This window comes from Athene noctua, chromosome 2 (genome assembly GCF_965140245.1).
Source record: "Athene noctua chromosome 2, bAthNoc1.hap1.1, whole genome shotgun sequence".
Taxonomy (NCBI): domain Eukaryota; kingdom Metazoa; phylum Chordata; class Aves; order Strigiformes; family Strigidae; genus Athene; species Athene noctua.
The window spans coordinates 62,257,753-62,273,499 of NC_134038.1; the positions used below are offsets into that span (position 1 = coordinate 62,257,753).

At 33.5% G+C, this 15,747-nt stretch overlaps 1 protein-coding gene across 2 annotated transcripts in view; it reads right to left on the minus strand.

The window, feature by feature from the left end:
* The window catches only part of RTTN (rotatin), a 90,413-nt gene that overhangs the window by 61,225 nt on the left and 13,441 nt on the right, over positions 1-15,747 (minus strand). Inside the window, exons 10-18 of one of the 2 annotated variants that reach the window (XM_074897772.1) lie at positions 14,734-14,849; positions 11,587-11,757; positions 10,042-10,254; positions 8,714-8,826; positions 7,444-7,570; positions 5,103-5,228; positions 2,945-3,061; positions 1,018-1,157; positions 631-802 (exon numbers count right to left, since the gene is read on the minus strand). In XM_074897772.1, the coding sequence (XP_074753873.1) occupies positions 631-802; positions 1,018-1,157; positions 2,945-3,061; positions 5,103-5,228; positions 7,444-7,570; positions 8,714-8,826; positions 10,042-10,254; positions 11,587-11,757; positions 14,734-14,849 (1,295 nt within the window). Of the gene's footprint in view, positions 1-630; positions 803-1,017; positions 1,158-2,944; positions 3,062-5,102; positions 5,229-7,443; positions 7,571-8,713; positions 8,827-10,041; positions 10,255-11,586; positions 11,758-14,733; positions 14,850-15,747 lie in introns of those variants that run through there. The other variant, XM_074897773.1, reaches the window with a different exon arrangement.

A 15,747-nucleotide genomic window follows, 5' to 3' on the forward strand; every position in this document is an offset into this window, starting at 1 on the left:
AGGACACAATGAGCAGTCAGATTAGTTTTTTCAGAGGGCAAGCATCTTAGCATTTGTTTAACATGTTGCTAATCTGAAAGTGTTGAGGGGAAAGAAGGAAGGAGAATGGAAGGGTGATAGTAAAAAAACTAAAACAAAACAAAAAAAAGGATATGTGTTCCCATAGGTCAAATACTTGTGATTTGTTTTTCACTTTACAAAAGCAGCAATATTAAGAAAACAGACATAAATTTGTAATCTGTTTTAGAATATTTCACATTAAAAATTATTTGTGCTTGCTTCAGTAAAAACTGATTTTGTGGGGAAAAAAAGCTTTAGGAGAAGAAAAATTAAACTATCAGTGCTCAAGAAAATTGTTCTAAACAGAGCAGGCCTATGTTCTCTGTACTCAAGTCTTGCCATTAACTTACCTACAGAGAGGAAAAAAAAAGGAGGATTTTTTTCTTATTGTTGCATGTTAGCATAAAAACTACTGTTTCAGTTCAAATGGAAAGAATATATTAATGGCTTTCTTTTTATGAAGCAAGCCAATTTTTATGAAGTATTTCAACATTCAGAAAGTGGTAAATTCAATGAATGGACCAGTAGAAGTGTTGATTGATGACAACTGTTTAGACAGAGTTTACTCACCTTAAATATCGACTCCGTTTTATCATCCAATTTTAGCTCAATAGCTCTTTCTAGAATAAATAAGTTTGAAATGCTGGAAAGCATACTACCATGCAGATGTGGGCGCTTCAGGTTTGCCCCTTCTTCATTCAAAAGATGGAATGTTAAATGTTTAAGTGCTATAGAACGAACCCTAAAGAAGTAAACAAAAATATAAAGTCCTTATATTGGAAAACTTTAGCTGTATAGTTAAGAATTAATTAGTTTACAAAATTAATGGGCAGGTACTTACTCAACTCACTATTGATTAATCTACCTTTCAAATCAACCCACTACATAATAATCAGCTTGGTTTTTAGAGAAGACATTGTTATCATCAAAATTAGAAGATGTCAGAGCATTACTTACAACTGCTGTTTTGAGAAGAGAAGACGCAGAGCAGCCCGTAGTCTAGTAGTTCTAGGGAGAATACCCTCTCCTTTGTCAGAGGTTGTTTCACTCAAAGCAAGGATACGGTTACCTAGCGTATCTTTTGTGTCAGCGTAACCCTAAACCAACCAAACAAAAATTTCCAAAATTTAAAAAAAAAATCTTCTTACTAATTTAGCAAATTAGACAAGGTAATCCCCTTTCAGAGGCTGAGGGAGGGTGGTGAAGAAGCAATACCTTCTTAAAGTAACCTTTAAGAAAACATTCTGTTTCTGCAGATTAATATTCCTCCAGAAAAACAATTTTAAAAAATAACAAATTATCCTGTATACAAATGAAATAAAATTAAGATTTTTGACCAGAAGCTTTACCCTTCAATCTGTCAACATGATGCTGCTCTGTAAGGTCAGTTTCCATTTCAATAACTAAAATTCCGTCCCTACAAGAAAATTACTTCAAAGCATTAAAACCTGTCTATTTTCAGATATTTTGTCCAAGCATTTTCACACAAACAAGACATACCAGAATCAGTTACACCAAGAAATGATACTGCAAACATTTATACCGTGAAATACAAAGCATTTTATATGAGTCAGGTAAATAAAGGCCTCTAGTATGCTCTGCTCAAGTATCTACTGTATGTAGCCACTACAGCCACTCTAGAACAGAGGAAAATTCTACTCACAAAAATGAAAGCAGGGATAAGTTCTTTCTCACATGCGTAGTCTACAATTTATATTAATCCTCCACCTCTTTAATCTTGAATACCAATGGAAGATATGTATGTGGATAACACAGAAAACCTGACATTACTGAGTGAGAAAGTTCTGAAGTAACCTTCCTCCCACCACTTTCAAGTTCTCAGTGTCTTTGCATATATTTTTCTGTCTGGGTCTTCTGTTTCATGGCCCATCTTATTTGTAATTTCTTCCCATTTCTGCCTTGATTTCTGTGCCGTTTATGTAAGAGTTTAGGTTATACAAGCAGTTTTTTCAACTTATGGTAATACTGTGGTGCAGGCAACAAATGAATATATAGCAATGATGCAAGTACGTAGGTATAATTATGAAGAGTGGTATTTTTTGAAAAAACAGAGACAAAAAGTTACTTGGATGCATTTAATAAATAAAAGACAGAAATAGGGCAAAATAGAAACAGAGATCAGATAGGTGCAGCAAAATATCTAATCTGGACGACTATAGGCAGATCACAGAAGGTAAATTTCTAGCACTAGAGAAAAAACAGTAAAGGATGGAGCAATTAGGCTGAAAATGAGACTGAAAAAGGCAAAAGTTCCCATAAGATCAAGCCAAGAGTAAAAATAATGAAAAGAAAGTCTGCACATTGCTACAGATATAAAGACTAAGGTCTAAGGATAATACTGACTGTTGATACTTCTATAATACCAGAAACAAAGAAACCAAAAACCAAATATCAAAATACACAGAAAACACAGCTTACACATATTGCTATTTAATAAGCACCTGCTTGATCAGAAAACTACATAATTATCACAGAAGTGTTACAATTTTCAAATTTGAGATATGGAGGATATTCTAATTATTAACTAAAAGCGTGCAATGTTTTAATCTATACCTGGATTATCTACTCATATCTTCAAACCATTTAAGTCCCAATCACTATGTGCTGATCTCTATTACAGTTCAAAGTTTCACATTCTAGAAAAACCAGGCTAAAATTTGTCTACGAATTCAGAGAAGTAACTTGGACCAGCATTAGGACATCTATAAAACATTGACATCTGATAACACAACTCTAGATACACTACTGTTAATCTATTTTCCATCTGTTACTTAGGTGAATATTCTGTTTGTTGTTTAACATGATAGTGTTGCTGTTTACATGATTTCACACATCAAATTCAGATTAAAGCATTCAGAAGTACCTGTAAAACAGGAAGGATGGGATAGAGGGCCTCAACAAACTTATTCCAAGTCAATACTGCCATCACTAATTGTCCCTGCAATAGATGCATCAGAATGGCCTTGGCTGTAGAGTTCACCTGCTCAATAAAAAAAAACCAAACACACTAATGTAACCACTGATGTGTCTAGTCAGCTTATCAGTGTTGTAATTGGAAATATTATACAACATCGCAAAAAAATATTGTCACTGCAGAATTTTTAAAATTGTCTGTCACACTAAATACTTGTTACTAGAAAAGCCCCTCAGAGAAAACATGCAAATAGTTCTACCTAAATAGCACCCAAGCATTTTCCCCTTAGAACTCTGGTTTGCCTTTTCTGAAATAAAACAAATAATTATTTCAATTTATAAACGTATTGGTCCCTCTATCCTGCAGGTGAAACGAATTCTGTTTCTTTTCTTTCCTGATCCTACATTTCCAGGGCATTTCATTCCCAGTGCTTCTAAAGACCCAGGAAGTGACAAAACCTGTTACATGGCCATTTCACGTTCTTGAGGATAAGAGTCAAACTAAATACCAAATATTTCAAATTGTACATGAATTTATCTGAAGCTCTTTATCAAAAAGTAAAAAAGATATGATACAGCATTTCTACTGTATTAATATACACTGTATACAGCATGTAATTTATACTATATGCAATATTAAAGTATTTACAAGCTTATTTTATTACCATAATAGGAAGAGGGGGGAAAAAATGCTTCTCAGAATTTACTCTTCCTTACATAGTGTAAAAATACCCACCTTTAGCAGCTAAAACCCTGTATTTTATGCCAGAGCTAAAAATCCTCTCACTGCAGGCAACAAGAACGGCCTTTTAATAATATCACTCTAGCCTATCTTTAAGGGACTGGATTTGTAAAAATCACATTGCAAATCTTAAGCCCAACCTTGGAATACAAGGTTCTTCTCAATTTCTTCTCACTGTCACATGCCTGAAAGATTAAGCTGATGCTTTATGAAAACTTAAATAGCATATATACATTCAAGAAGTAAAAATGAAAATATGCTTTGATATGATCATTACATTTTTTTGGAACAAATATGCATAATTAGGTAAAGAGAACAAGATGAGATAATTTTCTGAACATGCATTCTCTGTCTCAATGATCTTTTAAAATTCAGTATCAGTTGAAACCTGTTTGTTATGCTTGACCAATCACTAAAAGAGAAATCTAGCTGTGTTTCTAGTAAGACATCCAAGGGAGTAGTCAAACAAAATAAATGCTTTCCTTGGAAATTACATAGAAAGTACAAATACATAGCACATTATCAAAGATATTTTACTTCTTTTAAAATTCTAACATCAAAAAAATCACTTCTAAATGGAATTGTGCACAGTGCTGTGTAAAAAAAAAAAAAGAAATCTTGTTTCAGAAAACAAGCTAAAAAAAATAAATAAAAATTTGTTAGTCAATCTTCTTTCTCCTCTAACTGCAGGGACCTTACAGATCAGCTATAAAGTAGTTGCAAATAACCTAAGTAATTTCTTCCCCTCTCAGAACTCCCTATTTAGCTTCACACATAAACTAGGAAATAATGGATATACGTTAAGCATTCATGCATATAAATGAACCCAAAGGAAACTTGGTCCTATTCTATAATACTATAAAACACTTTTATGAGACTCAGGTAATTAAATTTAAACACAGATGTGTTTGTAGTGATGAAATAGATTTTTACAGCAAAGACATTTCAGATTTAAAATTTCTTTTTGCTGTTCAACCAATGCACATATTTCAGAACTCATCCCACCTTTACAAAGACTTGAGACTTCATATTTTCCATAAATGTAAAGCATCATACACACTATTTTATCATATGCACATTTTATTAGGGCTGAATATATTACAGAAAAAGAGTAAAAAATATAGCTTATCTCATTTTTCATTGGTCTTTATTACATTTAATAGCATCCTGTGCCCAGAACATTATTTTGTCTCCGAATTCATCATTAAAAAAATCGTTCCATTTACTACAACTTTACTGCTTGAGTAGCTTTTCTATATACAAGAAACCTTATGTAGTCAAAACTTCAGGTAAGTCTCAGACCACCATGAAGAATATCAACACCTACTTTGCATGCACATCAACTTACAGCTACTAAACATAGTACCTCATTCTTATCTTCCTGAAGTCCAAACATACTGATTTCATATAAAACTTTTGGATGAAGAAGAAAATGTACTCCATGGCAGACTGAAGACACAGGCTTAGCAATATTATGAATACCTAAACAGTCCTTCAGTAAAAATAAAGTTGGTTAGTTTAAAAATTTAAGACAGTCCCCAACACTATATCTTGTTTAACAGACTGCCTGAATTTGTCATGCAGTTGAAAGGCTCTCTTCAAGCAGTTTGAAGACTACAGTTCTGAAATCTAAACATTACAGCCCTGGAAGAAACACCGTCATTATAGATGACAGACTGAAAAATCCTGTTGCTACAGAGTACTAAGAAATAAAAAATAATTTTGGTTTTATTTTAAATAATAGTGAAAATAAATTAGACAAACTTTATGAGCTGTTTGGTATTACATTAAAATAAGCAAAACATAAAACAGGCAGGTAAAAATCCTACAAAAAGATACAAGTGTCATTCAGTGGAAATAGGGGTTTTTTCTGCAAAAGACTAGCTCCAGCATCTTTGTACATTAGTGAATTGTGCTATAAGCTCAGTAAGTTTTCCTGATGTCCATTATAGAAAATAAGAATTACAACAAAGTATTATATCAAAATAGAAAAGTGAATTTTATTTTGTGAGACAATATTACTGAATAGCTAGCATGACCTTATGAATATGACACTGTCATTCTTAATATAGAACACACCCATACTTTTAGGAAGTTCACACTCTTTATCCCTTGGGCTATCTTTATAAAAAAATAAGGCGGTGACAAAATATCCACATGAAACAAAATCAGAAATAAAACAACACCCCACCCCACCCACCCAAAACCACCACCACCAAATTAAGGTTTTAAAACAATGAGTACATACACAACCCAAGCTTCTATACATAGGAAAAAGAGGTATTTTTCTATCATATTTTTATAAGGTCTAAGAAATTAAATTCTGAAAGTCTCAGTATTTTATTAATATGTTATTGCATGATTTTTCCTTTAGTAAATATCCTTACAAAAAGCAGAAAAACAATCAACTCAAAATAATTTTACTCAGGTACCAAAAAAAAAAAAACCAACCTGAACAAAAACAAACATAAGTGAAAAATTACTATGAAGGGAATAGAATCCGTCCTTGAGGAGTGGGCCCATGTGAACCTCGTGAGGTTCAACAAGGCCAAGTGCAAGGTCCTGCACCTGGGTTGGGTCAACCCCCAGTATCAACACAGGCTGGGGGTTGAAGGGATTGAGAGCAGCCCTGAGGACGACGACTTGGGGGTATTAGTGGAGGAAAAGCTGGACATAAGCCAGCAATGTGCATGTGCAGCCCAGAAAGCCAACCATATCCTGGGCTGCATCAAAAGAAGCATGGCCAACAAGTTGAGGAAGGTGATTGTTCCCATCTACTCTGCTCTCATGAGATTTCACCTGGAGTACTGTGCTCAGCTCTGGGGCCCCCAAACATATGAAGGACATGGTCCTGTTGGAGAGAGTGCAGGGGAGGGCCGGAAGATGATCAGGGGCTGGAGCACGTCCCCCATGAGGACAGGCTGAGAGAGTTGGGGTTGTTCAGCCTGGAGAAGAGAAGGCTCCGGGGAGCCCTTATAGCAGCCTTCCAGAATTTAAAGGGGGCTTATAAGAAAGATGGGGACAAACATTTTAGCAGGGCCTGTTGCAATAGGAACAAGGGGTAATGGCTTTAAGCTAAAAAAGGTTAGATTCAGACTAGGTATAAGGAACAAATTTTTTATGATGAGTGTGGTGAAACACTGGAACAGGTTGACCAGACAAGTGGTAGATGCCCCATCCCTGGAAACATTTAAGATGAGGTTGGATGGGGTTCTGAGCAATCTGATCTAGTGAAAGGGTGGGGATGGACTAAATGAGTTTTAAAGGTCTCAACCCAAATGAGCCTGTGATTCTACGAACCTCATTTCAGCAGACAAGCAAGACTGAACACTTAAATTCTTTCCAAAAGCAAAGTAAAATACAAATATTTGTGTAGCAGCAGCAAAAAAAGTGACTACCACTATTATGAGGTAATCTTGTCAACCAGTTTTTTTCTCCCCTCTAGAAATCCTGTCATTCTGAAGTGCAGTACCCGAAGTATAACCTAACCAACTAGATTTAATACCAAAAACATTAACAAACTGCACACCCAGGCCTATACAGACTTCACAGCATATAACACGGTAAATAAAATTTGCATTAAAAATGCTTTTAACGAGGAAATCATATTAGATTTCTATATTTCACATATATTATGTTATATATTTTTTTATATATCGCACTATTTAGCACAACACCAAGAGAATTAACGAAGCATTAGTTCTAACCTTAACCACTTCCAAACAGCAGCGATAGGCTTCAGCTTTTATATTCAGCAAAGGATGAGACAACAGACGGAGAAGCACCTTCTGACTCTCAGACTGAAGCAATGAGTTAACCTTGGCAGACTTCCAACTAAAAATGAAAAACAATTAATTTTATTATTATTTATTTTACAGTACTGAAAGATTACTACAAAAATTTTCATGTTAAATTTCAGGATAATCTCTAAAAAATACTTCCTGAAAAATGACTTGACAGGAAAAAGTTCAGAAATCACAATATATTTGCAAAAATCATAGTATCGATCTTCACATTTGTACATTTATTTTCTTTTTTTATATATGCAGGTAATCAAAGACCATAGTTTTTCAAAATTCACTCATCAAAATTCAGAGCCTGACAAACATTTACGTTCATCTGAAAACATAAAATTCTACTGAGTTTCAATAGGCTCCTTATATCATAGTATATGACTATAAAACAAATTATGTGCTTTCAGAATTTTTCCATTGTAGAGGTGGAAGTCCATCTCACTATCACAAAGTGAAATGATGTTAGTTAAAAAATTGAAGTGAATTTCCTGTTGCCTGAATCAAACAATAATTGATTCTAAAAGCATTAGAACACTGAATAGTGTTTTGATGTTTCATAATTTAAAAAAGCTTATTAGAAAGCTCTTAAATGTCATTTCCTTGAAAAAAATCCCTAAAGTCAAATTGTGAATCAGTATAAAATTAAGATTTTTTATTTCTAATTAAGTGTTCAATACAGAACTTTTCCAGTCACCACAAGGTAACTTAAATTCTCTAACTAGAGATATGGAAAATTTAAAAAGCAATAAAAACATGCTGTTTAATAAATGAGATGCCATGTTGTAATATACAGTGTCTACAATAAAAATAAGTCCTTTAGGATTTCTGAAAGTAAAATTAATGTAAGTTACGCAAATACACTTGGAACAAAGAAATTAAATAAAATTTTGAAAGACAGGTCAGTGTTTTAAGGCTGTTTCTTTGTAAATCACATCGTAACTTGATATACAAAATCATAAAAGGTTATGCATTGAAAATAATAAAACATTAGGTTTTTAGCACCTGAAATTCAATTTTCAAGTAATCCACTACAGAATGACATAAATTATATAGAAGAGACGTTTCAATGGCTAGAAGAAAACAACTGTTCACGTACAGGGAATAAACAAGTTGAGCTTCTACTTAAGAAAGTTAATCCATAAAAAGGATTATATTTTCTCAAGTTAAATACTAATGTACTCACATATTTGAGCATATATGAATGCATTCCTGAAGCAAAGGAAAGTGTTGATGGTAGGGCAGACTACTTAAGGCCCGATCTGCCAGTTCTACTAATTCAGAAACATTCCTGTCTCCCTGAGAAGTAAAACAAAGAGAAATAAATTATCAGAATTAGTAATATTAAAAGCATACAATGTTACTGCGTAATCTTTCAGAATTTATCATCGTTTAATACATTTACTAAACAGAGTTTGGTTCAGACTTTCACAGAGAAGTTTATCATTAACCTGAATAATTAATTCAATAGATTTCAAAAAAATAAATTTTAGAACCTACTTCTGGGAGCTGAAAATCCTTCAGCTGCTGAATCCAAATAAACTTCTATTAAACTCAATTTTAATAATGTATGTCTGACATTTCACAGCATGAAGACTATAACTCTATTCAAAACACTTTCTAAAATGCCCAATAATAGACTCATCCTTGAATACTTCATGCTTTTAATCAAATCATTATTTTTTTAAATCAATATGCATTTTATATAAGAAGAGTATAATGAAAGATTTAGCTATTAAACTTTTAACAATTCACTATTAATATTAAAGAGCAAATTTGGGTTTCTTTAAGTACATATGTCTTGATACTTCTGGTTACCAAATACATTAAACATGAGCCACTTAAATTTGATGGAGTTAACTTCACTGCAAACAGTATTTTATGAGCAAAGTACTGCCTATATAAAGGATAGATTAAGTCAGATTTAAGATACCATTACATTTATACTGCTGTATTTTATTAATTTATTTTACTATCAGCGGAACAAGTATTCTGCACAATTACTTGTTGATTTGGAAAATGGAGAATAATATTCTGGTACCGTGCTAGAATCCCTTAGCTAATAAAGCAAAGTATATTAGTTGTCTTCACAACAAAGTGAAACACACAAATCTCACACAGTCTAGAAGTAGATGTTTATTAGAGTTATAATTGCCAAATACTTGGGAATTAAAATTTTCTGAACTATTTATATACTGGATGACATATATACACACACACTATATATATATTTAAATAGAATATTTGCTTCTTTCTTACTTCTTTGCCCATAAAAGTTCTCATGCCCACTTCCAACCTCCAAGTGTTTGGTTTTTTGGTTTTACTTGGGATAAGATTTTTATAAACATCATGAGTAGTATTAGTGAAAACAAATACAAATTAACTACATCTTACATAGTACAAAATACACTTACAGATTTGCTTTGGCTATGCTAGACTATAGTTCTTTCTACAGAGAAAGGGAAGTGGAGGAAAGAAATTTGCCTACAGGAAATATATAATAAAATTCCATACCTTCTTATGAACTTCAACCATAAAGTTACAAGTGCATTCGATCGAATATGCAGCTTCTGAAGCTTGTTTATAAATACTGTAGTTCTCAGTATTCATCTGCTCCAGATAGGCTATAATAGATTCATGAATGCTTGGGTATTCCAAGGAGAAGGATGCATCCAGAGAGAGAATAAATAAAGCGTGCAGCAAACTCTTCTGCAAAACTTTACTCGCCTGTGAAAAAGAAAACAACTGTCAGAATAACAAATAAAAATACAGTAAAATCAACAACAGCATTTGCAATCATTCAACAAGTATAATCACTATTGCTGCTACACAGAGAAAGAAATATATATTAAATGAGTTCTATATGAAGAATTATTGGGTTTTTAATTTAAAGTGAGAGTGCATTAGATGTCAGTCCTAATATCACACCTGCACCCAGTCACAAAATTTGTGTGTGATCCAGCCACAGCACTACCGACCACACACAACACTGGCCAGGGTCAATTTACTATCTAACCACTAGATGGCAGAGAATACACAGACCACAATCTTGCTGTATTAAAAAGCTGTTTCCAATCCCACATAGTAGTATCACATACTAAGAACTGGGATTTCTGTTGTTAGTTTATTTTTTTTTACTGAAAGTGTTTCGTATTCCTTCAACTGAAATTTTTACTTCAAATACAGTAACTTTTTTCCAACTCCTGTCATACACAGAACTGAAATTTTGTATTATGTACATAAGAACATAAAGACAAAAATGACAATAAGTCATTAGATTAGTATGCCTATACTTATTTGCAGGTACAAGAGACTACTTATATTAATAGCTGAATATATGTAATATATTTATTTGTAATAACTGAATATATGTAACTGAAAAATCAATCTGCTACTCAGACTGAAGAATGTCTAAAGATCTACACTACAATAAAAACTGATCAAAAAAATACAAATCCATAGAGGTTTAAACATCTTCTAAGACTTCCGATCCCACAAAAACTTCTAAACATCAGACCTCCCCATCTGAAATAAACTGGGTGGGCAACCAAAAAACCACCACTCAAGAGCTACAACTGAATTTCTTTTAAAGAGCATTGGAAGCAAAGCATACCTAAAATCAGTGCGATATATGAAATATAATTGTTTATTATGATCCACCAGATTAAGTGACAATTTTAAACATTATGTAGTTCTAGTCTTACTTGCACGCATACTACACACCAGCAGGTGACAGCATAGCTTTGCAAACCATACATCAATCAGAAAAACACACACTAAAGGAAAAAGAACATTGAATTTCAAATCCTCATTATAAACTGTATTAAAAATGTCTTTTGAAGACTTCAAATCTGCAGAAGATTCTTCAGACAAAAGGCACTGATAACTAAAGAACCGAGAAAGTTGCTTTCTGTGATCATACATCAGCCAATGTAAAACAGATTAGTTTCTCTGTCCAGTGACTATCTTCCCAGTATTAACCACTGAGGAAGGTATCACTTTTTGCCCTCTTACAATGCAAAACCAAAAGACAATTGTTTAAAATTAGTGATAGCATACCTTTTCTACAGGGAGAAGTATTTGCAACAATCTAACAGTGAAGAGTGAAATGCTAATAAATGCCATTCTGTGATGCACCAACATCACCTCGGGCTGCTCTTCACTTATATTGGTTTTGTGATACAATATAGTTTCTCCAAGCAAACCCAGGACCAAAAGCAATTTCTCTTTCTGAAAACAAAATCAGAAATACAATAATTAGAAACAACTGAAACCTTGCTGTATCTTTACAGTGTTTATACACATAATGATGCTATGCACCCATAGCATCATTAACACAATTATACCAAATAATTTAAAACAACAGAAATGGTACAAAATAGACAGCATTTTGTTCGTTATCTGAACAGAACTGTGCAATAGTTCTAAACCTCACTCCACGTTCACTTGTAGTTCTGAATACTTTGGTCAGTAATTATCCATTACAGGTTATTCTTCTCTCGCCCTTCCCCCCCCAATTCCTGCTCACTATACTTTTGAACTTTGGGAATGTTAACTATTTTGAAGTTCACTTTTAATATTGAAATATTAAGGGATGCTTTGAACATGCTAATAAAGCTTCTTCACCTTAAAATTTAATAAATAGAGCAACAACCCACAATCCAAACTCTGAGAACATCAAATGGCTTTTACGCCTATTCATTCTCAAAGGAAACAGCAGCACATTTCTCGTATTATGTAAAATCCTACTCAAGAATCACTGCAATTTGGATAAATACGGCTCATTGACACCAGAGAAAACAAAACTAGTTTCCAGAATTTTGGTCATCTGAAAAAGCCAGGTACTTAGGGGACTGGAAAAAAGCTAGAATTAATTTCAGTTGCCAGTTTTGGAATGCCAAATCATGATTAAGAAGGCAATAGCACATGTGAGATTTAGTTTATTAATTCCAGAAATTGATAATCACTGTTCAGCAATTAAGCACTATTTTTCTGACTGAACATAGCTACAGTTGAAGAAAATGACAAGAAGCAATTGATTAAAATCAGTCTTTTAAAGTAATTATCTACACATGTTATTGCAAAGTAAAATGAAAAGGATTCATTTTCATCTTCAGGAGTTCAAAAAACTAAGCTTCTCTCTGCCCTGCTACAGTTTGCAGAGGCAGGAAGGGCCCCTGCTTCAAGACTGTGAAGTCTCAAATCAACAGTAGATTCAAAGTTTATTCCTCCCTGAGACAGGGATGACTGTCAAAGCTAGTGATCCAAAAAAGCTAATGGGCTACAGCAATCTGCATTATCTACCTTTTTTGACATGGCAGAATCAAACTGCACTTAAGTACACATGACAAAACTGGAAAGAGTAAAAATCTTACTCAGAAGGAAGGAAACATAAAAGCATGATTAAAATACATACAATTACAAACTCAAGTATTTTTGATTTCCAAAATACCTACTTTTCACAAAGACATTCCAGTGCTAAGTTTTAAAACTGGAAAAACAAACATAAAAAGTTATGCAAGAAAGGCTTTCAAGTTTCATAGAAAGGAGACACATGACCTCCTTCTCTTGGAGCCAATAAAAAACACAAAGGCTTCAGTACTTAGAAAACATGCTTGCTCTAATAATTCTAAAAACAGTCTACTTCTTATAAAAGACATTTTATTTGATACAGTACTAAACAATATAATGATAAGTTTAAGAGTTGTTTTCTAAAATTGTCCATTCAGTTATTTTTATTTACTTAAACACTAAGAAAGATGAAGAGGTGTTTTTTATCTCCTGCCTTGCAATTGCTTTATCAAAATTAGCTTTATTGAACTGCACTGCACAGTCCAGCTCCACATCACAAATTGATGGAGATTCATAACTTTCAACGGGAGGTGAATTTTATATCTCAATAGTATTTTACTAATAAAACTCAAAATTCTACCAATGGAATTAAGTTATATCAGGAGAGGTTTTTTTCTTTTTAAGATCAGTGTAATTGTATACAATTACCCAGCTTATTTGCAGAGTTTTTCCTTGTCCCTGAAGACAAACATTATCCTACTAACAACAAACAGTATGATGTAGGTGTCACAATGCTCACAGTTTCCACTTTAGTTTGACAGATTTATATGCAATGGAATATACTCATTCAGGTCATACAACAACTAGACAAAAGATTATATTAAGCTTCTTAGATTAAGTGTTCTGCAAGGAATCTTCAGTACCGACTTGATGTTGATCAATTATAAGATTTTAACAGATCAGTACACTAAATGCAAAGAAAAAAGTTCTCATTCACTGCTAGGTCCTATAAATAATATGTTTTGAAATAGAGACTAGTGAAGCCTACAGTAATATGTTAATAATTATTGTAATACCATTTTTTCATATTCAGTGGTATTTGCATGAATTCTAACTGAAGTCATATGCATCTAACACTACACTTAAGTTATTAGACAAGCTTCAGTATGCAACTTTGGCATGTTTTTTACATGCATAAGCCATGATGGCTTATGTTTCAGCTTTCACTTGTCTTCGAAAAAACAAGTTGGCCATTGTTATTTTATCTATTATTCACTAATTTAATAGTTCACGTATATAACAACTCTTAGCTGTACTCAGGTACACATTTTCAGCAATTCAAATTGCTTGGTCAAGAGCACCTTAACGCTCTGAATCTCTCCTGGGCCAAAAAGCCTTCTCCTTTCTTTCCCAGCTAAGCAACAGAGTTAAGGATAGCTGAAATCTGTGCAGGGATCTATAGGTCCTGTGGGAAATGGATACCATGTACCTTACAATTCCAGTCTTGGATCTAAACAGTTATCTCCCTAATTTTAAAGAGATAGTTTATAAGGAGTAAGGAAAGTGGAAGTTGTCATGTACATCAAATCGGACTCCAATATTTGTAGTCAGCACTTTTCCCTCAGATGCCCTTCACTACACGTGTTTCTCTCGATAGCTGCTTAACAGCCTTCCACGACAAGACAAAATTTATTACTTATTTTCTTAAGGTGAAACTTTGAATATCATCTGGTAAAAGAACTTATATTTTTAAAAAATAATAATGTGCCAGTGACAGAACTAGAAATAAACTACTTAAAATTTTCAAAAGGGTAGCTCAGCAGAACATTATATATATGAATCACTCCAGAAAATGTCAGAGGCTTATAAAAGCAGACTGTTAAATATGGCTGATCAAACACTAAAGAATCTTACCAATTCCAATGCAAAAAGGCTATCATCTTCCCAAACATTTTCAGAAATTGCATCACCAATAAGGAACATGTCTTCAACAAGTAAGTCAAGAACTTCCATGGTCACTCTCCTACTCCCTAGGAATGGAAATAAGAGGATAATTCAAATACAGACAAAATATTATATCATGATATTCTGAAAACACCATTCTGAACAAGAGATTAGTCTAAATCTGAAATTCTGATATTTTGATTTTCCTGTACATTTCTCCTAAACTAATGCTAACTGCCCTCAAACACCAACAGCTTTGAATCATGGAATACAACAACTAGCCAAAATCACAATAGAGACTAAAGCAATCCTATACTTGAAAAGAACCTGCATTTCCTTAAATCCTATAGTACTACATAAACTTTACTACAGCTGTAAATCCAATTACTGGACTACTTTGAAGTTCAGAATAAAGTCACTTATTTCTCCTGCCGAGACAGCTAGTTTACAGTCCTTCCATAAATATTCTTGTTAATCTCCATTTTAAGTATAGCAGGAGTGGCTGTCCTCCTCAATTATTTTGTTTGAGACCTTCTTTTGAAAGGCAAGGAGATGAACACCCACTTTATCCACTCGTACTTTTCTCCATAACAATTTTCCCCCATTATTTTTAGGCTGATATTTATTCATTTTCATTGCTCCTTCTGACTCAGTACCTCTTAACAAGAAGATTAATCTGGTCTGTCTTAGCAACTTTTATACTTTGCACAGTTTTATTCTTGAACACAGGGCCACAAAGAAACCTGGACCAAGCTTAAACATTTACAGCCTACATTTACTACAAACTTCCCCCTAACATCCACAGATAATGAAACAGCAGAGAAGCAAAGGCTAGAAGGTTTTGTGAAGAACAAGGCAGAATATCTGAAGCCAGATCAAATATTTTCAGCCTCATAGAACAGAAGATGCCAAAACTGTCTGGCATCCTAGGGAACCCTACAGTGACAGTTTCCCCCCAAATACTTAATTTAGTGCAACTGTTGG